Source organism: Salvelinus fontinalis, chromosome 22, assembly GCF_029448725.1.
Source record: "Salvelinus fontinalis isolate EN_2023a chromosome 22, ASM2944872v1, whole genome shotgun sequence".
NCBI classification, from domain to species: Eukaryota; Metazoa; Chordata; class Actinopteri; order Salmoniformes; family Salmonidae; genus Salvelinus; species Salvelinus fontinalis.
This window is the reverse complement of record NC_074686.1, coordinates 26,439,459-26,465,071: the sequence shown is the minus strand read 5'-3', so window position 1 is coordinate 26,465,071 and position 25,613 is coordinate 26,439,459. Positions and strand designations below refer to the sequence as shown.

The window sequence follows — 25,613 nt, the reverse complement described above, 5'->3', positions numbered from 1 at the left end:
CCGTCTCTGACAGGGGAGGCTGCAGACAAGGTGACCCAGGGGAGGGTGCTCCATCTCTGGATCCAGATCACAGCTCTGCCTCCTAACCCCCTGGCTCTTCATCACCAAGAGAATGAGGACTGAGAGGGATCCGCCATCCATCATGCTGACATATTCACTGCCTAGATAGCGACACAGCACACTGACGACACAGACTGATGTACACACAGATGCATGCGTTCACGCACGCACACACACACACAGGTTATAGCAAGTAAATATGACTCCTTGATTACATAAATACAACTTTGATTGCTCTAATAATGTCTGTAGAGAGCTCTGTGTGAGTGTGTGTGTGTGCGTGCGTGTGCGTGTGCGTGTGTGTGTGTGTGTGGGGGTTGGGGAGGGGAGGTAAGGTAAGGAGTTAGGTGTAGGGTTAGGTTTAGAGGGTATGTTTAGGGTTAGGGTTAGAAGTTAGGTTTAGGGGTTGGGTTCGGGTTAGAATTTAGGGTTAGGGTTTCGGGTTAAGTTAGGGTTCGTTTAAGACTTAGGGTTACGATTATGTTTAGGGTCAGGGGTTAGGGAAAAACGTGTGTGTGAATGTGCGCGTGTGTGTGGGTGTGTAAAACAGAGTGACAGTAATGGAGTCAGGTGAAACAAGGAGTGGAGGTTTAGCTAAGAGACAACTTAGTTCACTTACACCATGTGCCTGTGTCTTGGAAAAAAAACGCCAGGTTGCTCAAAATTCACTTACAAATTGGACATCAATCCATGTCCTGAGGACATTGTGAGATGCCTTCAAAACCCGTAACTATGGGCATCGGTGAGCGTTATTACAATTAAATAGGCTTGGGTTTTGATAGGGCATTGTGGCGGATGAGTGTAAGCCGTGAGCTCCGGCTCTGAGGATCATGTCTTCAATCTCACTGATGGACAATTGTTCAAAATATCCCAATACTGAATTTAGAATGAATGCCTACGTTTAACCATGACAGCTACAGCAGCAGGTGGCTCAACCAATCGACCGTGGCAACCCAGGGTTTCAAAAACAACTTCAAAACGTGACTTTTGGAGCAACGTATTCTTTGTTATTATTTCCTATTGTTACATTGTAGAGAAGGAACCTACAAGTAAGCATTTTGCTGGACAATGTATATCACGCGTATCCTGTACATACAACTAACAAAACTTTAAACTTCTACATTTGACGTTTGGAGACTGTGAACAAAAGTCTGAATCTGAAGATCTTGTTGGGAAAAACTGCAATTATCTTCTAGTACACTTTTACATAAAAATTAGCAATCAAACTCCAGCTGAAGTATCCAATGTTTTTAGTTAGACATGTGTGCATCTGAGAGAGGGAGAAAAACATTGTATGTGTGTTCTCATGTTGTCACAGTCTTCTTTTAGTTTAATGAATGACAGGGGAATACTCTGATCTGATTTTCACAAACACTTGGCACTCAGTCATGTACATGCTGAAAGCCCATTTAATCAGCCTCCTCCTACTTACATGACCCTGTGTGTGAGTGTGTGTGTGTATGTGTGTGTCTGCTTGTGTGTGTGTGTGTGGCTACTTAGCTTGACATCAGAAAGTAGGCCTGAATTAAGTAGAGAAGACACTCGTGTACATATTCAGCTATGGCTCTAGGTACTATACGTGGGATGTGTGTGTGTGTGTGTCTCTGTGTATTCCTGTGTGAGTGCACAGTTGTCTGTGTGTTTGTGTGAATGTTTGTGTGTGTGTCAGATTAAAACACTCCACCTCTCAAGGGGCCTTGCATGAGCAAACAATGAGATCTGTGTTCAGGTCGATAGTGTGCCGATCTGTTTGTTTGTGTTATTCATCGACCATATTTCCTCCCCTAACGGACCATGCACTGAGGTCTGTGAACAGTGTGTGTGTGATGGGGTGTGAGATTGGCAGCTTGTTAAAGGTTAAAGTGTTTTCCTAAAGAAAGGTGAAAAGAGCACTCTCTGCTACTGGTAGTTAGGCAGCTGTCAAACACACACACACACGCACGCACGCACGCACGCACGCACGCACGCACGCACGCACGCACGCACGCACGCACGCACGCACGCACGCACGCACGCACGCACGCACGCACACACACACACACACACACACACACACACACACACACACACACACACACACACACACACACACACACACACACACACACACACATAGAGAGAGAGAGAGACATACACACACACGCACGCACACACACGCACACGCACACATAGACATACACACATACAAAGATATACACACACACACACACAAAGACATACACACAGAGACATACACACACACACACACACACATGCACACAGAGACATACACACTCACACACCCACAGAGAGAGAGAGAGAGACACACACACACACACACACACACACACATAGACATACACACACACACACACACACACACACACACACACACACACACACACACACACACACACACACACACACACACACACACACACACACACACACACACACACACACACACACACAAATACATACACACACATGCACAGCATTATCCAATGCCATCGTTATCTGGAAAGCTATGTTCCCTACCATATCTGTCACGTCCTGACCTTAGTTCCTTTTTTTATGTCTCTATTTTAGTTTGGTCAGGGCGTGAGTTGGGGTGGGCAGTCTATGTTCTTATTCTATGTTGTTGTATTTCTGTGTTTGGCCTGGTATGGTTCTCAATCAGAGGCAGCTGTCGATCGTTGTCTCTGATTGAGAATCATTCTTAGGTAGCCTGTTTTCCCACTATGGGTTGTGGGTAGTTGTTTTCTGTCTTAGTATTAGTTACCAGACGCAACTGTTTCGGTTGTTCTTTTTTGTTTACTTTGTATTGTAGTGTTCAGTTCAGTTTAATAAAATGACGAACACTTACCACGCTGCACATTGGTCCGATCCTTTCTACTCCTCCTCAGACGAAGAGGAGATCCGTTACAATATCCACTGAAGGAAGAACTTAACACAGTACTGTGTCTTCATCCTAACATATCACCTTGTGAAAATGTTCATATCCAACATATTTTGTCAAATTGTATGTGCAACTTGTGTTTCTTTATGTCCGTCTTGAAAATACCAGTTAAACCTCAAAGTGACCTTTAAGGAAAATAACATGATAAAACAGTATGAAATAAATGGCCAAATGCTTTGTAGACCGAGATACAATCAACAGACAGTGTTTCTCTACCTCTATATATTCAAACACAACGTAAGCTCAAAGCTGAGGGAAAAGGTGTACGCAATTCAAGACAACACAGTGAATGCAAGCTAGTAATAAGGGTGCTCAAAAATCCAATGCATTGACTCTCTATTTGAGCTTGAATTGTAAGAAGCTAAAAGAGAAGCTGAAAGAGAAGCTGAAAGTTAAGCTGAAAGAGAAGCTGAAAGTTAAGCTGAAAGAGAAGCTGAAAGTGAAGCTGAAAGAGAGGCTGAAAGTGAAACAGAAAGTAAAGCTGAAAGAGAAGCTGAAAGTGAAGCTGAAAGAGAGCCTGAAAGTGAAGCAGAAAGTAAAGCTGAAAGAGAGGCTGAAAGTGAAGCTGAAAGAGAAGCTGAAAGAGAAGCTGAAAGTGAAGCTGAAAGAGAAGCTGAAAGAGAAGCTGAAAGTGAAGCTGAAAGTGAAGCTGATTTTAAAATGTTATCTGTACTCTTTATCTATCCAGTCTTATAGTTCACAATACTTTATGTGTTGGTGTTCTGTATTGACGTATCTTGATGGAGTTTTGCCTACACCAAGGTAGTCTGATGCAGACACCTCTCAAGGTCTTGGTAGACAGAGACACATACATATACACATTCTGAGACAAGCAATCACACAAATATGCAAACATTTAGACACCTAACATACAAACAAACGAACAAACACAAAAAGAGTTGTCAAGGTTTGTAAAAAACCTATGTGTGATGCTACCCCTATCTTAATCTGAAATGTAGCTTTGTCTCCATGGCAACGCCTTCTGTAATGTTCCACAGTAACAGGTGGAGGGGTGTGCAGAATACGCACAGACACAACAGCACAGAGAGAGGGGGATAGAGAGAGGGAAGGGAGGGAAACAAAGGGAGTGAGGCTGATACCTGTATAAAACATCCACCATATCCACACACACACACAGACAAATGTCTAAGTAATTAGGTGACCAATCAATTTATGTAAAGGAGCACGACTTCACTCAATGAAAAAAAGTATTGAAATGCCGGTAAGTTTAGGCTCAGCGGGTTAGTTTGAGTAAATCACCTGTTGATGAAAAATGTTAACCACTACTTAGTGTATGTAGTGTATCTCTCTCTCCCCCACTCTCTCTGTCTCTCTCTCCCTCTCTCTTTCTCAATTCAATTTCAATTTAAGGTCTTTATTGGTATGGGAAACATGTTTACATTGCCAAAGCAAATGAAATAGATTTTAAAAAACAAAAGTGAAATGAACAATAAAAAATGAACAGCAAACATTACAATAAAGACATTTCAAATGTAATATCATGTTTATATACATTGTGTCACGGATACTAGGAGTGGTGGGTAGGAGTCAGGCGCAGAGAGCGCCTGTTTGTTTGTTCTTCACTGGTTGCTCTTTTCTTGTGGCAACAGGTCTTACATCTTGCTGCTGTGATGGCACACTGTGGTGTTTAACCCACTAAATACAGGAGATTATCAAAATGTGATTTGTTTTCAAATTATTTGTAGGTCAATGTAATCAGAGGGAAATATGTGTCTCTAACATGGTCATACATTTGGCAAGAGGTTAGGAAGTGCAGCTCACTTTCCACCTCCTTTTGTGGGCAGTGTGAACATAGCCTGTCTTCTCTTGAGAGCCAGGTCTGCTATGCTCACTGAGTTTATACATAGTTAAAGATTTCCTTAATTTTGGGTCAGTCACAGTGGTCAGGTATTCTGCCACTGTGTACTCTCTGTTTTGGCACAAATAGCATTCTGGTTTAATATGTTTTTTTTTAATTCTTTCCAATGTGTCAAGAATTATCTTTTGTTTTCTAATGATTTGGTTGGGTCTAGTTGTGTTGTTGTCCTGGGGCTCTGTGGGGTCTGTTTGTGTTTGTGAACAGAGCCCCAGGACCAGCTTGCTTAGGGGACTCTTCTCCAGTTGTTATGGAAGGTTGGGAATCGCTTCCTTTTAGGTGGATGTAGAATTTTACGCCTCTTTTCTGGATTTTGATAATTCTGCTCTGCATGCATTATTTGGTGTTTAACGTTGTACACGGAGGAGTCTTAATTTGGTGTTTTGTCTCATTTTGTGAATTCTTGGTTGGTAAGTGGACCCCAGACATTTAAAAGCAATGGGTTCCATAACTGATTCAAGTATTTTTAGCCAGATCCTAATTGGTATGTCAAAATGTATGTTCCTTTCGATGGCATAGAATGCCCTTCTTGTATTGTCTCAGAACGTTCACAGCTTTGTGGAAGTTACCTGTGGCGCTGATGTTTAGGCCGAGATATGTATCGTATTTTGTGTGCACTAGGGCAACGGTGTCTAGATGGAATTTGTATTCGTGGTCCTGGCCAATTGACCTTTTATGGAACACCATTATTTTTGTCTTACTGGGATTTACTGTCAGGGCCCAGGTCTGGCAGAATCTGTGTGGAATTTCTAGTTGCTGCTGTAGGCCCTCCTTGGATGGTGACAGAAGCACCAGATCATCTGCAAAAAGTAGACAATTGACTTCAGATTCTAGTAGGGTGAGGCCGGGTGCTACAGACTGTTCTAGTGCCCTCGCCAATTCGTTGATATATATGTTGAAGAGGGTGGGGCTGAAGAAATTAGTGTTTTTTGCCAATTTTAACCACACACTTGTGTACATGGATTTTATAATGTCGTATGTTTTTCCCCCAACACTACTTTCCATCAATTTGTATAACAGTCCCTCAGTAAAATTGAGTTGAAAGCTTTTTTGAATTCGACAAGGCATGAGAAGACTTTGTCAATTAGTGTGTGTAATTTCTCTCAATTTCTCTCTCCCCCTATCCCTCCCCTCTCTCTTTCTCTATGTGTTCTGATTAGATAATGAACTCTACTGTATCTGTCCCATTGATCCACTGTGTTGCCTGATAACCTTCCCATCAGCAAGGTAACATCACCCCCGAGGTGCAGAGTGCAGAGCTGTGTGTGTTTATGTATGCGTGTGTGTGCATGCGTGTGTTTGTGTGTGTGTGTGCGCGCGTGTGTGTGTATAGGTGTGTGTATGTATGTGTGTGTACGTGTTAGTGTGTGTGTGTGTGTGTGTGTGTGTGTGTGTGTGTGTGTGTGTGTGTGTGTGTGTGTGTGTGTGTGTGTGTGTGTGTGTGTGTGTGTGTGTGTGTGTGTGTGTGTGCGTGCGTGCGTGTGGTCGAGGGCAAAGAAGGCAGGGCAGGTCATCTGTTCTCTGACCAGGAGTATTTGTAAATATCTGATTAGAGTATTGGATTCTCGTTAGGAGAAAGCAGTCAAGCTGGCCCACAATCAGCTTAGCAGTACAAAAAACAGAACTTCCTCTTTAAAGACATCAGGCAAGATGGTAATATGTGACGGATCACCTCCAGGTAGGCAGATGTCCAGTTTTTTCAGTGCATTAAAAGTTGTATGTCACTGTGTTTCAAATGTTATCTAACACAGCACTGTTTCACTAAGTATGTATATTAGTCTGTGTTTGTCTGTTGATGTAAACCCGTTCTTGTCGTTTATTCCAGTGAAAACATCCTAATACTGCAATTTCATCTTAGCAGATGGTCAACAGTGACCACACAGCAGACGGTCAACAGTGACCACACAGCAGATGGTAACAGTGACCACACAGCAGACGGTCAACAGTGACCACACAGCAGACGGTCAACAGTGACCGCACAGCAGACGGTCAACAGTGACCACACAGCAGATGGCAACAGTGACCACACAGCAGACGGTCAACAGTGACCACACAGCAGACGGTCAACAGTGACCACACAGCAGATGGTAACAGTGACCACACAGCAGACGGTCAACAGTGACCACACAGCAGACGGTCAACAGTGACCACACAGCAGATGGTAACAGTGACCACACAGCAGACGGTCAACAGTGACCACACAGCAGACGGTCAACAGTGACCATACAGCAGACGGTCAACGGTGACCACACAGCAGACAGTCAACAGTGACCACACAGCAGACGGTCAACAGTGACCACACAGCAGACGGTCAACAGTGACCACACAGCAGATGGTCAACAGTGACCACACAGCAGACGGTCAACAGTGACCACACACAGAAAGTCAACAGTGACCATACAGCAGACAGTCAACAGTGACCACACAGCAGACGGTCAACAGTGACCACACAGCAGACGGTCAACAGTGACCACACAGCAGATGGTCAACAGTGACCACACAGCAGACGGTCAACAGTGACCACACAGCAGATGGTCAACAGTGACCACACAGCAGATGGTCAACAGTGACCACACAGCAGATACACAACTCTTACTTTCTAAGATCTGTTTCATAGACACAGAGCAACAACTGAGAAGCTAGTCAGCAATTAGACATATGGATAAACAAGAAAAGAAACATGCACACACGCACGTGCACACACACCCACAGATTGATCAGTGAGTCAATGTACACATCCTCACCAGCAGCCCCGCCTCTCTACCACTCTGAGGAGCAGGAATTCAAATATACCTACATGAATGAACTTCTGATACATATTTTAAGTCTGTTATAAGTGACGTTAAGGCTTCTTTGATGTTTGGCATTTTTGAAAGCCAATAAGAGGAATACAAGCTTTATCAAGCAGAATTCAAAAGTCCACGACCCTTTGGCGTCAAACTTCAAACCTGGAGAATTTCTTCTGAAGATATATTCAGTATATTATAATATGTTTTGGAAGAAATATAGCAGACAAAAACACAACATTAGACTCAACAACCCAATATGAGCATCTTGCACAAATGACAGCCTGTCTATCACTCTGAAGTCAAATAAAAATGCATTAGCACTTTTTTACAGCTTTTAACTAGACCAGACAACCAATAACAGCAATCTGCTTGATTGACAGCTAGTGTGTAAACAAAACCAAAGCGAATAGAGGCACCGCCTTACCTTGTCTGACGTCCCTGGGGGCTATGGCGATGGCATTGTTATGGTGCAGCTCTGTGACGCAGCAATCCTCAGGTAACAGCGATCCGTTGTTATGGGGCGTTGAAGGGAGAAGGGGTACAGGCTGAGCCACGACCACATTGTTGTTAGGACACACACACCCCGTCTGCGTAACTCTGCAACCGTCACCGTCAGCAGCGTCACCGTCTCCATGACGACCATTGCGCAGGCACTCCTCAAACCATCGGCAGAGTACTCCACAGGTGAACTGGCTGGAGTTCTCATTGTTGATTAGCAAAACCTCGACCAGCCGGAGTTCTAGCATTTCCTTGGTTACCGGCGGTTCATCAGGTGACGGTAGTCTCGACAGGCATAGCTCAACAAAGTTTTTGTCGAACTGTAAAAATGAATAAGGTCCTTCTGATTCTAATTGGCTGCCGCAAAGGTCTATCACGTCCTGAGTTGATGTCTGTAGATCCAGTGGGCAGCTCTGATTGGCTAGATGATGGTCGAGGGGGAGGAGCATGGGGGAGTGTGATTGACAGATGGAGGGGTGACGGGTGAATCGGAGATAGAGGGAATACTTGGTGGGATCAGGGTTCTCCAAAGACCAGGAACAGCCTGGCACCCGGGACGGGAACAGCTCTCTCAGAGAGAAAGATCCATATAGTACCCCGGCTACCAGGCTGGAGCACTGGGAGGGGAGGCTGCCCCCCTCTGCCTCCCTGGGAGAGACGCCACTGACAGCCCCATAGGCAGCGGCCAGGGTAGAAAGAGGAGCTAGAGCTAGAGGAACTAGAGCAGCCACGGCCCAGGCCACACCGAGGAGGGACGACAGCACACACAGACACACCCCGCCAGTAGTGTTCATCCTATGTCATTCGTCCTGCAGAAAAAGAGATAGGGAGGCAGGAAGGGAGAGAGGTAGAGAGAGAGTGAGAAATATATAGAGAAGGGAGTATATAGAAATATATAGAGAAGGGAGGGAGAGATGTAGAGAGCGGGAAGGAGAGAGGCAGAAATGGGGAGAGGAGAAGGAAGAGAGCACAGAGTCAGTACTTTCGAGAAAGCAGAAATCAATTCCAAAACAATATGTCTGGCAGAATGAGAATGCGATACACCAATATCAGTCTCAATTCTCTCTCTTCACATGCTCTCTCCCTCACAGTCTCTCTCTCTCATATTCTCTCCTCACAATCGCTCTCCCTCATATTCTCTCCTCAGTCTATCTCCCTCACAGTCTCTCTCCCCTCACATTTCTCTCCCTCACATTCTTTCCCTCACATTCTCTCTCCCTCAGTCTCACCACTCACATTCTCTCTCACGCACAGTCTCCCACCCCTCACATTCTCTCTCACGCACAGTCTCCCCCCCATCACATTCTCTCTCACGCACAGTCTCCCACCCCTCACATTCTCTCTCCCTCACAGTCTCTCTCTCCTCAGAGTCTAATAATAACAAAGTTTATGGTCATGGTTCCGTCATGAAGGTCGCTCTGCCTCTGACACACACACACACACACACACACACTCTCCCCTGGCGGGCTGGATTAAAGGTGCTGATGACTTGGCTGTTGAGACGTGAACAATGTACCCCACTCCACACAGCCCTGCTGGGACAGACTCACCCCTCCACACACACACACACACACACACACACACCACACACACACACACACCCTGCCGAGTGTCTTACCTAAGGCGATGGGGCAAACCATTACCCCTGCCGTCACAGTGAGGGTCTGCCACCAGCCTGATCTTTACACATACACGCACACAAACATGTCCACACACACACACACATACATACATACAGACATACTGATCCAATTAGGGCCGCAAAAAAGCGAAAGAAAATCAATCGTTCATTCATATTTTATTCAGTTTTACCTCACGTTCACTTCTAAGAGGCTTTCAAATGCCTCAGCATGGACATGAAGATTTAATGGCAGAAACACTGAGCGAGCTCTATCGACTGGTGTACGCTCAACTCAATTAACCTCGTGATAACATGCACACACACTCCAAACCAGTCTGTCTCCCTCATGATGGAAATGTGAGTTTAACTCATTATGAGTAAACCCTTTTGATGTTGACTGTTTCTACCCACTCATATGGGTTATATTTTGTTGTTATTTATTTAACTAGGCAAGTTAAGAACAAATTCTTACTTTCAATGACGGCCTAAGAACAGTGGGTTAACTGCCTTGTTCAGGGGCAGAACAACAGATTTTTAGCTTGTCAGCTGGGGGATTCGATCGAGCAACCTTTCAGTTACTGTCCCAATGCTCTAACCACTAGGCTACCTGCCGCCCCATATGATCAGTAGGGCTGGCAGAATTATCGTATAATCATGTAACAGTCAATTAGGGGAAATAATCGTGAACTCAAAATAATAATATAATGATGTGGCTGGTGAAACTGACATGCACAAAAATTTGGGACTGTATCCCAACTAGTGTTGCACGGTAAACTGGTACTTTTTTGATACTAGAACATGAAAAATGGTTTGGTTCTAGAATTTTGCTTACTTTTGGTACTTGTGTCTCACGGATCAAGTCTGTCTATCAGTGCAGCTGACGTCCCCCATGGAGCGCCCCCTTTCTGCTCCACTTAGCCTGCACTGGGAGTCTGGGCTGCATCGTCTTTAACTCCCCAGTCATGCTGCACACAAGTTAACACTCTTCAATAATGCGATACGACATGTAGAAATGTTGAAACTGTTCATTACTGTTCTCAAAATAATGTCCATGACAACATACAGGCTAGAATAACTTTACGATACAAGAAGATACCTGAACCTCCCAGCTTCGTAGGCTAACTTTCTTTGCTAGAATACAGCTGAAACTAACATCAATTCACCACCTTCGTACTTTGTTTGTGATAATATGTAAATCATAATGAAAAATATGCTGATTTAAAACCTGATTGCCAGCAAACACTTTATCCATTCACTTAATCGGTCTCCCTCACGTCTCTCCCTCAGCCAAAGATTATATTGCCTCAGCAAACTGAGGACTCTGACAGGCTGCACCACTCCTGGCTTGTGAATGACAGTCATTACTGGTTAAAGAGACAGTACACACTTTTGTAAAATAAGCTACATCGATGCAAATGTTGTTGATTAGTACAATGAAATGGAAGGGAAACAGCCCCATGAAATCATACAAAACAAGCTCAAAACAAGCTCAATAACTCAATGCATGCACACATTCCTAGGCTACATCTTGATTTACCCAGTTTATCAATAGAAATGTACCATTCAAACCATTCAAACCATTCATGTTGTTTGTAGTTAGATTGGTAAAAACAGAGTAACATTTATTGTATAATTGGTTCATAAATGCATACATAAATGCATACATGGCTGTCCCTGAAGAATTCTGACATAAAACATTTAAAATGCAATAATATTGAACCTTAAAGTTGCCCAATGATTCAACAGAGCAGTAGCTGAGTTTATCTGTCTGGATCCAGGGAACAGAGCAGTAGCTGAGTTTATATGTCTGGATCCAGGGAACAGAGCAGTAGCTGAGTTTATATGTCTGGATCCAGGGAACAGAGCAGTAGCTGAGTTTATATGTCTGGATCCAGGGAACAGAGCAGTAGCTGAGTTTATATGTCTGGATCCAGGGAACAGAGCAGTAGCTGAGTATATCTGTCTGGATCCAGTGAACAGAGCAGTAGCTGAGTTTATCTGTCTGGACCCAGTGAACAGAGCAGTAGCTGAGTTTATATGTCTGGATCCAGGGAACAGAGCAGTAGCTGAGTTTATCTGTCTGGATCCAGTGAACAGAGCAGTAGCTGAGTTTATATGTCTGGATCCAGGGAACAGAGCAGTAGCTGAGTTTATATGTCTGGATCCAGGGAACAGAGCAGTAGCTGAGTTTATATGTCTGGATCCAGGGAACAGAGCAGTAGCTGAGTTTATCTGTCTGGATCCAGTGAACAGAGCATTAGCTGAGTTTATATGTCTGGATCCAGTGAACAGAGCATTAGCTGAGTTTATCTGTCTGGATCCAGTGAACAGAGCAGTAGCTGAGTTTATATGTCTGGATCCAGGGAACATAGCAGTAGCTGAGTTTATATGTCTGGATCCAGTGAACAGAGCAGTAGCTGAGTTTATCTGTCTGGATCCAGTGAACAGAGCATTAGCTGAGTTTATATGTCTGGATCCAGTGAACAGAGCATTAGCTGAGTTTATATGTCTGGATCCAGTGAACAGAGCAGTAGCTGAGTTTATATGTCTGGATCCAGTGAACAGAGCAGTAGCTGAGTTTATATGTCTGGATCCAGTGAACAGAGCAGTAGCTGAGTTTATATGTCTGGATCCAGTGAACAGAGCATTAGCTGAGTTTATCTGTCTGGATCCAGTGAACAGAGCAGTAGCTGAGTTTATATGTCTGGATCCAGTGAACAGAGCAGTAGCTGAGTTTATATGTCTGGATCCAGGGAACAGAGCAGTAGCTGAGTTTATATGTCTGGATTCAGTGAACAGAGCAGTAGCTGAGTTTATCTGTCTGGATCCAGTGAACAGAGCATTAGCTGAGTTTATATGTCTGGATCCAGTGAACAGAGCAGTAGCTGAGTTTATATGTCTGGATCCAGTGAACAGAGCAGTAGCTGAGTTTATCTGTCTGGATCCAGTGAACAGAGCAGTAGCTGAGTTTATCTGTCTGGATCCAGGGAACAGAGCAGTAGCTGAGTTTATATGTCTGGATCCAGTGAACAGAGCAGTAGCTGAGTTTATATGTCTGGATCCAGGGAACAGAGCAGTAGCTGAGTTTATATGTCCGGATCCAGTGAACAGAGCAGTAGCTGAGTTTATCTGTCTGGATCCAGTGAACAGAGCAGTAGCTAAGTCTCTATGTCTGGATCCAGAGAACAGAGCAGTAGCTGAGTTTATATGTCTGGATTCAGTGAACAGAGCAGTAGCTGAGTTTATCTGTCTGGATCCAGGGAACAGAGCAGTAGCTGAGTTTATATGTCTGGATCCAGTGAACAGAGCAGTAGCTGAGTTTATATGTCTGGATCCAGTGAACAGTGCAGTAGCTGAGTTTATCTGTCTGGATCCAGTGAACAGAGCAGTAGCTGAGTTTATCTGTCTGGATCCAGGGAACAGAGCAGTAGCTGAGTTTATATGTCTGGATCCAGTGAACAGAGCAGTAGCTGAGTTTATATGTCTGGATCCAGTGAACAGAGCAGTAGCTGAGTTTATCTGTCTGGATCCAGGGAACAGAGCAGTAGCTGAGTTTATATGTCTGGATCCAGTGAACAGAGCAGTAGCTGAGTTTATCTGTCTGGATCCAGGGAACAGAGCAGTAGCTGAGTTTATCTGTCTGGATCCAGGGAACAGAGCAGTAGCTGAGTTTATCTGTCTGGATCCAGTGAACAGAGCAGTAGCTGAGTTTATATGTCTGGATCCAGTGAACAGAGCAGTAGCTGAGTTTATATGTCTGGATCCAGTGAACAGAGCAGTAGCTGAGTTTATCTGTCTGGATCCAGTGAACAGAGCATTAGCTGAGTTTATGTCTGGATCCAGTGAACAGAGCAGTAGCTGAGTTTATATGTCTGGATCCAGGGAACAGAGCAGTAGCTGAGTTTATATGTCTGGATCCAGTGAACAGAGCAGTAGCTGAGTTTATATGTCTGGATCCAGTGAACAGAGCATTAGCTGAGTTTATATGTCTGGATCCAGGGAACAGAGCAGTAGCTGAGTTTATATGTCTGGATCCAGTGAACAGAGCATTAGCTGAGTCTATATGTCTGGATCCAGGGAACAGAGCATTAGCTGAGTTTATCCGTCTGAATCCAGTGAACAGAGCATTACCTGAGTTTATCTGTATGGGTCCAGGGAACAGAGCAGTAGCTGAGTTTATCTGTATGGATCCAGGGAACAGAGCAGTAGCTGAGTCTATATGTCTGGATCCAGGGAACAGAGCAGTAGCTGAGTTTATCTGTCTGGATCAAGTGCCATTCTGTGACTTTGGCTAATATGCCTTCTTTTTTTGCTGTGGTATCATTTTGGTATCGAATAAACGTGATGGTATTAAATATCGTGCTACTTAACCTGGTATCGGAATCGAAGTCAAAATTTGGTATTGTGACATTGGACTAATGAGGTATATTTTACCCAATAGCAGTTCATCATTTTACAAGCAGAAGGGCACAGCTGGGAGGAAAAGCTTAATTTCCTATATTTCCAAGCAGTCAAATGTTTTTGTTTATTAGCCAAGGGTGTCACCAAAGCTACGGAATGTTAGTAGCTCATTTTCAAAGATGCATTATGATGCTTTACAAGCTCAAAAACGTTTTATCAAAAACAATAATAACCGTGGCCATTAACGGACATTTATCACTACCCAAAATGCATCACAGCCCTAATGATCACACTCAGCTCTGATGGTTAACAGTACAGTCTACACACACCACTCATAACATTGAGAGAGAGAGAGAGAGAGAGAGAGAGAGAGAGAGAGAGAGAGAGAGAGAGAGAGAGAGAGAGAGAGAGAGAGAGAGAGAGAGAGAGACAGAGAGAGAGAGAGAGCGAGAGAGAGAGAGAGAGAGAGAGCGAGAGCGAGAGAGAGAGCGAGAGAGAGAGAGAGAGAGAGAGAGAGCAAGAGAGAGAGACAGAGAGAGGACAGAAACAGGTTGGTATTGAAATGCATACTGTACACTTAGGTTATTATTCTAGTACAACCTGTTCATGGATTAATGGATAGTGGTCACACTAAAAGAGATCAGATCTTTCTAACCTGGTGTAAATGGTCCATTATGATCCACTGTGGGTAACCACCTCTGGAAGAGGACAAGGACAGATATCACTGCCAAGTGTCAGAGCACCAACTCATTAAATATAATGGGAAATGTGAGACAGAGGAGAAAAGAGAGAGAAAGAGAGAGAGACAAAGAAAGAGACAGAGGGGTTCATTTCATGACTGCTGCTTATCTTCATACACTGATGCCTTTTCCATTAAGAGCTGACAGAGAACTGCTTTACTCTGGGTAACAATTGGTCCAGTACTGGCCAAGTGTAGACACACACACACACACGCACACACACACTGCAGATCTATTTCAGGGTGCAGGACAGTTATGGGAAGCTGCCCCATGCAAATACTACAGAGAATTCAATTACACAGAGCCCAGGGAATCAAAAATTAGATAGCTAGATAAATGAGCGGTGTTGAAAAACATTTTTGTCAAATATTTCCCTTTTGTGCCTTATCCCAAAAATATTGTGCAATTTCATGTGTGTGTATGTGCATATTATATGTGCATGACCATGTGTGTGTGCTTTTCTCGTCATTCTCTGATGAAAGGACTGCTATAAGAGGCTGAGAGGCTAAAGGCCACTTTAAGAAACTGAAGGGCTGATGGTAAGAGGCTGAGGGCCAGGGTTAGAGCACTATGTCAAGAGTCTCCACACAAAGGACTGTGACAATGAGCGACTGTGAGGAGGGCACAGCTAGTCTGCACTAATGACTCTCACAAAGACATGAAAGGAAAAGAGGGAGAGAGTGAGGGAGGGGAGAAAGATGGAAGGTAGGCAGGGAGAGGGCTAGGACTGGAGAGGGAGAGAGAAAGAGAGAGTGAGAGAGAGAGAAGAGTGTTGGGGTAGAGAGATGAAGAAAGAGGACAGGGTCAGGGGTGGGGAAGGAGTGGAGGGGGAAAGGAGAGGCGAGAGATACTGTAGATCAGATGAATAGATAGATGGAGAGGGGGTTAAAGGGGTTTAGAGTGGGGTAGAGGGGGAAAGAGGGGGGTTAGTTAAAAAATATATATATATGTATATAGATATATATTTAACCTTTATTTAACTTGGCAAGTCAGTCAAGAACAAATTCTTATTTACAATGACGGCCTACCCCGGCCAAACACGAACGATACTGTGCGCCGTCCTATGGGTCTCTTGCACTGAGATTCAGTGCCTTAGAATGCTGCGCCACTCAAGTGGAGGGGGGAAAGGGGGGAGAAGGGGGATAGAAAGGGGGTAGAGGGGGGGTGGGGCATAGCTGAACAATGAGATAGTATGACAACAGAGAAAATCATACGTTCCTGCAATATTTCTGCTGTATAATGTATAAACCAAAGTTACTGAAGTGAAATATCCCCAGCTGATTGTTGCTTTGGGTGAACTGTAGAACACTTCCCTAGTGCCGGAAACAATGTGCATTGACATTTCCCGAAAGTATTTAGCATACAAAAGCCAGTCAATATCAGCCACCTACAGCTCAGTTCCCTCTCTCATTCTGTCGTTCTCTTCCTCTTCCTCAGTGAAGAAATGTTCTAAGCAGGAGATCACACAGGTAAGAATAGAGACAAAGGAAAAAGAAAGTGCCAGAAAGAGACAAAACACACACAACCCACAGCTGCTTTCACTTATTAGCAGGGAATGCTTGCTTTGAAATGCACAGTAACCATGGCAACTTATCAGTTTTGATTGTTAGATTTTTTTGCCGGTAAATTTGCCTCAACAAATCCCATAAATTACATGGACTCTGTGTGAAATATTAGGGGTTGATATGTTTTTTAATGACTAATCCTTCCTTTGTCCCCCATACATGCAACATATGTAAGGTCCCTCAGTCAAGTATTGTATTTCAAGCACACATTCAACTACAATGACCAGGGAGCTTTTGGAAAGCCTCATAAAGAAGGGCAGTGACTGGTAGATGAGTAACAATAACAAATCAGACATTAAATATCTCTTTAAGCATGGTCAAGTGAATAATAATGCCGTAGATTATATATTAAACCACCCAGTCACATAAAAAATCCTGCAGGACAGGAATGAAACTGCTCAGGGATGTTACCATGAGGTCACTGGGGATTTTTAAAACAGTTACAGAGTTCAATGGCATTGTATTGACTCCACAATAATTACTTAAATTACATAGTGAAAAGAAGAATACAAATATAGAGAATACAAATATTCCAAAACATGCATCTTGTAACGTCCTGACCAGAGTTCTTATGTGTTTTGCTTGTTTAGTGTTGGTCAGGACGTGCGCTGGGTGGGAATTCTATGTTGTGTGTCTAGTTCGTCTGTTTCTGTGTTCAGCCTAATATGGTAGCCGTTGTATCAGAGACAGCTGTCAATCGTTGTCCCTGATTGAGAATCATATATAGGTGGCTTGTTTTGTGTTGGGGATTGTGGGTGGTTGTTTCCTGTCTCTGTGTTTGTGGTCTGCACCAGATAGGACTGTCTTGGCTTTCATGTTTGTTATTTTGTTTAAGTTCATCGTTTATCGTTGTATTAAACATGTTGAACAATAACCGCGCTGCATTTTGGTCCTCTCCTTTATCCCAGGAAGAAAGCCGTTACACATCTTGTATGCAACAAGACACTAAAGTAATACTACACAAAAATAAACACGGCAACGGAATACCCTTTTTCGCGTAAATACAAAGCCTTATGTTTGGGGCAGATCCAACACAACACATCACTGAGTAACTGCCTCCTTATTTTCAAGCATGATGGTGACTGCATCCTAGTATGGGTATGCTTGACATCGGCAAATACTGGGGAGTTTTTTCAGGATACAAAAATAACTAGCTAAGCACAGGCAAAATCCTAGAGGAAAACCTGTTTCAGTCTGCTGTACAGAGCCACTGGGAGAGGAATTCAACTTTCATTAGGATAATAATAACATACAACACAAGCCAAATCTACACTGGAGTTCCTGTGGCCAAGTTACAGTTTTGAATTAAATCTGCTTTAAAATCTATGTCAATAGTTGAAAAATGCTGTCTAGCCATGATCCCCATCATCTTGATAGAGCTTGAAGAATTATGAAAAGAATGGGCTAATATTGCACAATCTAGGTGTGTAAAGCTCTTATCAATTTACCCAAGAAAACACAAAGGTGTTTCTAACATGTATTGACCTGTTCACTGGACTGTTCACTCTACCTGTTCACTGGACGTGCTACCTGTCCCAGACCTGCTGTTTTCAACTCTCTAGAGACAGCATGAGCGGTAGAGATACTTTTAATGATCGGCTATGAAAAGCCAACTGACATTTATTCCTGAGGTGCTGCACCCTCGACAACCACTGTGATTATTATTATTTGACCATGCTGGTCATTTAGGAACATTTGAACATCTTGGCCATGTTCTGTTATAATCTCCACCGGCACAGCCAGAAGAGGACTGGCCACCCCTCATAGCCTGGTTCCTCTCTAGGTTTCTTCCTAGGTTTTTGCCTTTCTAGGGCGTTTTTCCTAGCCACCGTGCTTCTACACCTGCATTGCTTGCTGTTTGGGGTTTTAGGCTGGGTTTCTGTACAGCACTTTGAGATATCAGCTGATGTAAGAAGGGCTATATAAATACATTTGATTTGATTTGATTAACTCATGACTATGAATACTTATGCAACAACTATATTTTAGTTATTTATTAATATCAATCTTTTTTTTCTTTTTTTTTCTCCCATTTTGACATTACAGAGTATTTTGTGTAGATATGTTGACAAAAAATGACAATTAAATACATTTTAATCCCACTTGGTTACACAATAAAATACACATATATTTGAATTGAAGCCAAAGTAATGTACATTTCAGTGTGATTATGAACAGTCAACAACAAATCCTTAGAAAGAAAAACATTAAAGAAACATCTGTTTGATTTGACTATGTACAATCCAACAAATATACATAATTGATATTCAGCTTGCAGGAACGGGTACTGGAAGGAGTTGCCGACGTCACCATGGCCAGGAGGAACAATCTCATCTACTGAGAGATGAGATAAAATCCGTTTTTCATAGAGGCATAGTAAAAACAATAGAAATACTCACAACACAAACATACTGTATAAGTGATCAGAGGACAGTAAAATAGTACAGTACAATTGTGCAAAAGCAAAGAAAGTGATTCGGTAGTGTCGTCTGTTGACTGTGACCTGGTGTTGTTGAAGGCCCAGATGCAAATGGCCAAAAAGGATAGAATTCATACTAATATTAATGAATGTGACTCTCTCTCTCTCTGACAAACAAACACAAAGAGAAATCTAAAACACACAAACAAAAAGGACTAGGTCATCGTTCTTACCTTAGCGGAGTTCTTCATGGTGACGAGCACCTTGGATCCAGCACTGGACACCAGATCCATGAGCATGCCCATTCCCTTCACAATCTTACCCCGAGGGAAGAAAACATGTTTCAGTGCTGGATCACTCTTATTCATTTGGGTCCACAAGAAAGTGAATTGTCATGGAGACCCAAATGTTTTAAACACACACACACACACACACACACACACACACACACACACACACACACACACACACACACACACACACACACACACACACACACACACACACACACACACACACACACACACACACACACACACACACACACACACACAAACACACACACAAAAAGGTATCTTCCTCTTCAAACCGCCGTGTTTATATCATGTCTATCTTAATTAATTCACATTAACTTGTTTGCTAGCTAACTTGTTTTGTGGGATACAGTGATGAAAAATACCACAGATTATGAAATAGTCAGTGAAACTTTTAGGCTAAAATAAGCTGTAGCAGCTTGTCTTCAAACTTGTCTTCAAGAGTACTGTCACTTCAACAGCACTGGCTATAGCCTACCATGAACAAAGATAGAGCAGATGCAGGTAATGAAGGCCTGAGTTTAAAAAGTCTAGTTAATGCATTGTGTACTTAACTAGCTAGCTAACTAGCTTAACATACCTTGATTGCTCCTCGTTGAAGATGCTCTATCATCTCTCCATCCATGATGAGGTGACAGATGATTGTTGGGAACACTCGTAAAATAATCCTTCCTTACAGGTAATTCAGAGCATACTGTCAGCTTCGCTTAAAGTAATGACAACATAACTATTTAGAAATCAAAACGGCGACAGTAGATGGGAGGGGTTAGGGGTAGCTGAAGGATGCAACTAAAAACAAACTGAATATAACTATTGTAAAATATACTGTGTCCCAAAAATGTAAACTACCGGTCCAAAGTTTAACCTGTTTGGGCTGCAGGGGCAGTATTGAGTAGCCGGATAAAAGGTGCCCTTTTATCGAGAGGGAAAAAGGCCGTTCTAAATCCAAACAACGATTGTTCCCGACAAAGGACCCCTTGTACAACATTCTGATGAAAGATCAGCAAAAGTAGGACCCATTTTATGATGCTATTTCATATATCTGTCGAACATGTTGTGCTAGTCGTTTGCGCCCAGATTTTGGGCACTCTCTCACTATACCTAAGCTGGATGTCGTAATGAAGTTATTTTTAGAATTCTAACACGGCGATTGCATTAAGAACTAGTGGATCTATCATTTCATATACAACATGTATTTTTTAGTTATGTTTATGAATAGCTATTTGGTCAGAATATGTGTGTCAGAAAAAGTGTCCGAAAAATATCCGGACGTTGTGGGAAAAAGATGCTACCTTAGCACAAGTATAACCACTGATTTCAGCTCTAAATACGCACATTTTCGAACAAAAGATATGTGTATGTATAACCTGATGTTATAGGACTGTCATCTGATGAAGCTTATCAAGGTTAGTCAAAAATTATATATCTTTTGCTGGTTTGTTACGATCGCTAACTTTTGCTACTGGGAAATGGCTTGTGTTTCTGGCTATTGTGGTAAGCTAATATAACGCTATATTGTGTTTTCGCTGTAAAACACTTAAGAAATCGGAAAAATTGGCTGGAATCACAAGATGCCTGTCTTTCATTTGCTGTACACTATGTATTTTTCAGAAATGATTTATGATGAGTATTTAGGTATTTGACGTTGGTGTCTGTAATTATTCTGGCTGCTTTCGGTGCAATTTCTGATTGTAGCTGCATTGTAAACTATGATTTATACCTGAAATATGCACATTTTTCGAACAAAACATAGATTTATTGAATAACATGTTATAAGACTGTCATCTGATGAAGTTGTTTGTTGGTTAGTTTGGTTGGTTCTTGGTTAGTTAGGTTGGCTTTTGTTCTATGTTGCTCTGTCTGTATGCTACGTCTTGCTTGTCCTATGTTGCTATGGCTGTATGCTATGTCTTGTTCTATGTTGCTATTGTCTATATTGTAATTGTTTTTAATAACCTGCCCAGGGACTGCGGTTGAAAATTAGCCGGCTGGCTAAAACCGGCACTTTTACTGAAACGTTGATTAATGTGCACTATCCCTGTAAAAACAAACTCAAACTCAAACTCAAAGCTTTGTGCATGCTACCTGTGCTGTGAAAAATGTCTGTCCTTTTTTGTATTTGGTGGTGAGCTAACATAAATATACGTGCTGTTTTCGCTGTAAAACATTTTAAAAATCGGACATGTTGGCTGGATTCACAAGATGTGTACCTTTCATTTGCTGTATTGGACTTGTTAATGTGTGAAAGTTAAATATTTCTAAAAAATATATTTTGAATTCCGCGCCCTGCACTTGAAGTGGCTGTTGTCATATTGTGGCCGGCTTCGGGCTTGCAGCCAGAAGAAGTTAAGAACACCTACTCATTCAAGGGTTATTCTTTATTTTAACTATTGCCTACATTGTATAATAATAGTGAAGACATCAAACATATGAAATAACACATATGGAATCATGTAGTAACCAAAAAAGTGTTAAACAAATCAAAATATATTTTATATTTGAGATTCTTCAACTAGCCACCGTCTGCCTTGATGACAGCTTCATATACTCTTGGCATTCTCTGAACCAGCTTCACCTGCAATGAGTTCCCACAGATGCTGAGCACTTGTTGGCTGCTTTTCCTTCACTCTGCGGTCGGACTAAATTTGGTTGAGGTCGGGGGATTGTGGAGGCCAGGTCATCTAATGCAGCACTCCATTACTCTCTTTCTTGGTAAAATATCCCGTACACAGCCTGGAGGTGTGTTGGGTCATTGTCCTGTTGAAAAACAGATGATAGTCCCACTAATCCCAAACAAGATGGGATGGCGTATCGCTGCAAAATGCTGTGGTAGCCATGCTGGTTAATTGTGCTTTGAATTCTAAATAAATCACAGACGGTGTCAACAGCAAAGCACAACCACAACATAACACCGTCTCCTCCATGCTTTACGTTGGTTAATACACATGCAGAGATAATCCGTTCACGCACACCGCGTCTCACAAAGACACGGCGGTTGGAACCAAAAATCTCCAATTTGGACTCCAGACCAAAGGACAAATTTCCACCGGTCTAATGTCCATTGCTCGTGTTTCTTGGCCCAAGCAAGTCTCTTCTTATTATTGGTGTCCTTTAGTAGTGGTTTCTTTGCAGCAATGCAACCTGATTCATGCAGTCCCCTCTGAACAGTTGATGTTGAGATGTGTCTGTTAAGCATTTGAACTAAGCATTTATTTGGGCTGCAAACTGGTAACTCTAATGAACGTATCCTCTGCAGCAGCGGTGTCTTCCTTTCCTGTGACGGTCCTCATAAGAGCCAGTTTCATCATAGTGCTTGATGGTTTTTGTGACTGCACTTCAAGAAACTTTCAAAGTTCTTGAAATGTTCCATATTAACTGATCTTCATGTCTTAAAGTAGTGATGGACTGTCATTTCTCTTTGCTTATTTGAGTTGTTCTTCCCATAATATGGACTTTTTACCAAATAGGGCTATCTTTTGTATACCACCCCTACCTTTTCACAACACACCTGATTGACTCAAACGCATTAAGAAGAAAAGACATTCCACAAATGTACTTTTAAGAAGGCACACCAGTTAATTGAAGTGACTACCTCATGAAGCTAGTTGAGAGAATGACAAGAGTGTGCAAACCTGTCATCAAGGCAAAGGGTGGCTATTTGAAGAATCTCAAATATAAAATATATTTTGATTGGTTGTCATGATCGTCATGGGAAGAAGTGGACGAAAGCGCAGCTAGGTACGTGTTCATTCTCTTTATTTTATTAATGAACACCGACAACAAAACAAAATACGACCATGACGTTCTGCAGGGCAAAGTAACAACCAATGCAAAAATAAGAACCCACAAAGGAAAGAGGGAAAAAGGACTGCCTAAGTATGATTCCCAATCAGAGACAACGATAGGCCAAAAACAAAGAAATAGAAAACATAGAAATAAAGAAACTAGAATGCCCACCCTATTCACACCCTGGCCTAACCAAAATAGAGAATAAAACCTCTCTATGGCCATGGCGTGACATTGGTTTAACACTTTTTTGGTTACTACATGATTTTATATGTGTTATTTCATAGTTTTGATGTCTATTATTCTACAATGTAGAAAATAGTACAAATAAAGAAAAACCCTAAAGAGGCATTTCTGCTGCCTCTGAAAAACATCAAAAGAAAGATGCTCAGGGTCCCTGCTCATCTGCGTGAACGTGCCTTAGGCATGCTGCAAGGAGGCATGAGGACTGCAGATGTGGCCAGGGCAATACATTGCAATGTTCATACTGTGAGAAGCCTAAGACAGGGCTACAGGGAGACAGGACGGACAGATGATCGTCTTCACCGTTGCAGACCACATGTAACAACACCTGCACAGGATCGGTACATCCGAACATCACACCTGCGGTACAGGTACAGGATGGCAACAAAAACTGCCCGAGTTTCACCAGGAATGCCCAATCCCTCCATCAGTGCTTAGACTGTCCACAATAGGTTGAGAGAGACTGGACTGAGGGCTTGTAGGCCTGTTGTAAAGCAGGTCCTCACCAGATTACATCGGCAACAATGTCGCCTATGGGCACAAACCCACCACCGCTGGACCAGACAGGACTGGCAAAAAGTTATCTTCACTGATGAGTCGCGGTTTTGTCTCACCAGGGGTGATGGTCAGATTCGCGTATATCGTTGAAGGAATGAGCATTACACCGAGGCCTGTACTCTGGAGCGGGATCGATTTGGAGGTGGATGTTCCGTCATGGTCTGGGGCAGTGTGTCACAGCATCATCGGACGGAGTTTGTTGTCATTGCTGGCAATCTCAACGCTGTGCGTTACAGGGAAGACATCCTCCTCCCTCATGTGGTACCCTTCCTGCAGGCTCATCCTGACATGACCCTCCAGCATGACAATGCCATCAGCCATACTGCTCGTTCTGTGGGTGACTTCTTGCAAGACAGGAATGTCAGTGTTCTGCCATGGCCAGCGAAGAGCGCGGATCACAATCCCATCAAGCACGTCTGGGACCTGTTGAATCGGAGGGTGAGGGCTAGGGCCATTCCCCCCAGAAATGTCTGGGAACTTACAGGTGCCTTGGTCGAAGAGTGAGTTAACATCTCACAGCAAGAACTGGCAAATCTGGTGCAATGCATAAGGAGCAGGTGCACTGCAGTACTTAATGCAGTTAATGCCAACACCAGATACTGACTGTTACTTTTGATTTTGACCCCCCCCCCCCCACCTTTGTTCAGCGACACATTATTTAATTTCTGTTAGTCACATGTCTGTGGAACTTGTTCAGTTTATGTCTCAGTTGTTGAATCTTGTAATGTTCATACAAATATTTACACATGTTAAGTTTGCTGAAAATTAACCCAGTTGACAGTGAGAGGACGTTTCTTTTTTTGCTGAGTTTAGTATGTATAAGCTGGAAGTAGAAGCCTAAGAGTTGTTGTCCATTCTGACTAACTAGAAAAAGGGAAGACGTTGCATGTGCATCCTTCTCACCTGTGCACTCGTTGACACCCCCTCAAATATTAAAAGCAGTGGATTGGTGTAACGTATTGGTAGACAATTAATCTACTCCTATCCAATGCTTTCACATCTGTGAGGGAAATGAAGGAGAGTATTTTTCGAAACTTTTTTTAATGGTACATAAAGGTAACAACGCTCACTGTAAAACCTAGTTTCCGGTTTACATGTCATCTCCCAATGTTCTCAGACATAAATGAATGTTGAGTACTGACTTGTATCATGGGTGACCTGGCTGATCCAATATCATAGACAGTGAGACAGACCTGCCATGCAGCTCCGACTTTGGTTACATTAGACAACACGTCACACATTTTTTCAATTGAGAAACACTGTACCAAACGTCTTAGTTAGATGTAAAATTGCGCAACTGAAACATCCTCTGCAAAAACTTCTACATTTATTACAGATTTCTTGAGTTATGTTAGATTCATTCTGGGGAATTTGAGGAAGTGAAATCGGCTTCTACCGTGTCTCATGGGGGACCAACATCATTAACCAAATGCCGAATTGGTCAGGAAACACACCTCCAAGACTGAATTCTTGTTTTTATAATGGGCAACGGAAAAACACAAGTGCCAATCAACATATTCAGTGGATCTTTAAGTAATCATACAATATTTTTATATTACAAGAAAATGAAGAGTATCCAAAACAACCAAAATCTAATTTTCCACTAAAACAGAACGGCGTTGCATTTGCGCTTTTTCCCATCAGTGAATTGGCATGACGTCCGACGAGCTCAGTGATGGAAGTGACTGATCATGTCTGTGTGTGAGTGTGTGTGTGTGTGTGTGTGTGTGTGTGTGTGTGTGTGTGTGTGTGTGTGTGTTGGTCGCTGCAGTCTCTCTGTAGTTAGGTTTGGATTCATGAGAGTA

At 42.8% G+C, this 25,613-nt stretch overlaps 1 protein-coding gene across 14 annotated transcripts in view; it reads right to left on the bottom strand.

Moving 5' to 3' along the window:
• LOC129820109 (adhesion G protein-coupled receptor B2-like) overlaps window positions 1–25,613 on the bottom strand; it is a 557,707-nt gene that overhangs the window by 330,051 nt on the left and 202,043 nt on the right. For 13 of the 14 annotated variants that reach the window (XM_055876984.1, XM_055876983.1, XM_055876992.1 and 10 more), the window contains one exon: window positions 8,088–8,970. In XM_055876984.1, coding sequence (XP_055732959.1) covers window positions 8,088–8,955 — 868 coding nt within the window. In that variant the 5' untranslated portion in view covers window positions 8,956–8,970. Of the gene's footprint in view, window positions 1–8,087; window positions 8,971–10,614; window positions 11,403–25,613 lie in introns of those variants that run through there. The other variant, XM_055876985.1, reaches the window with a different exon arrangement.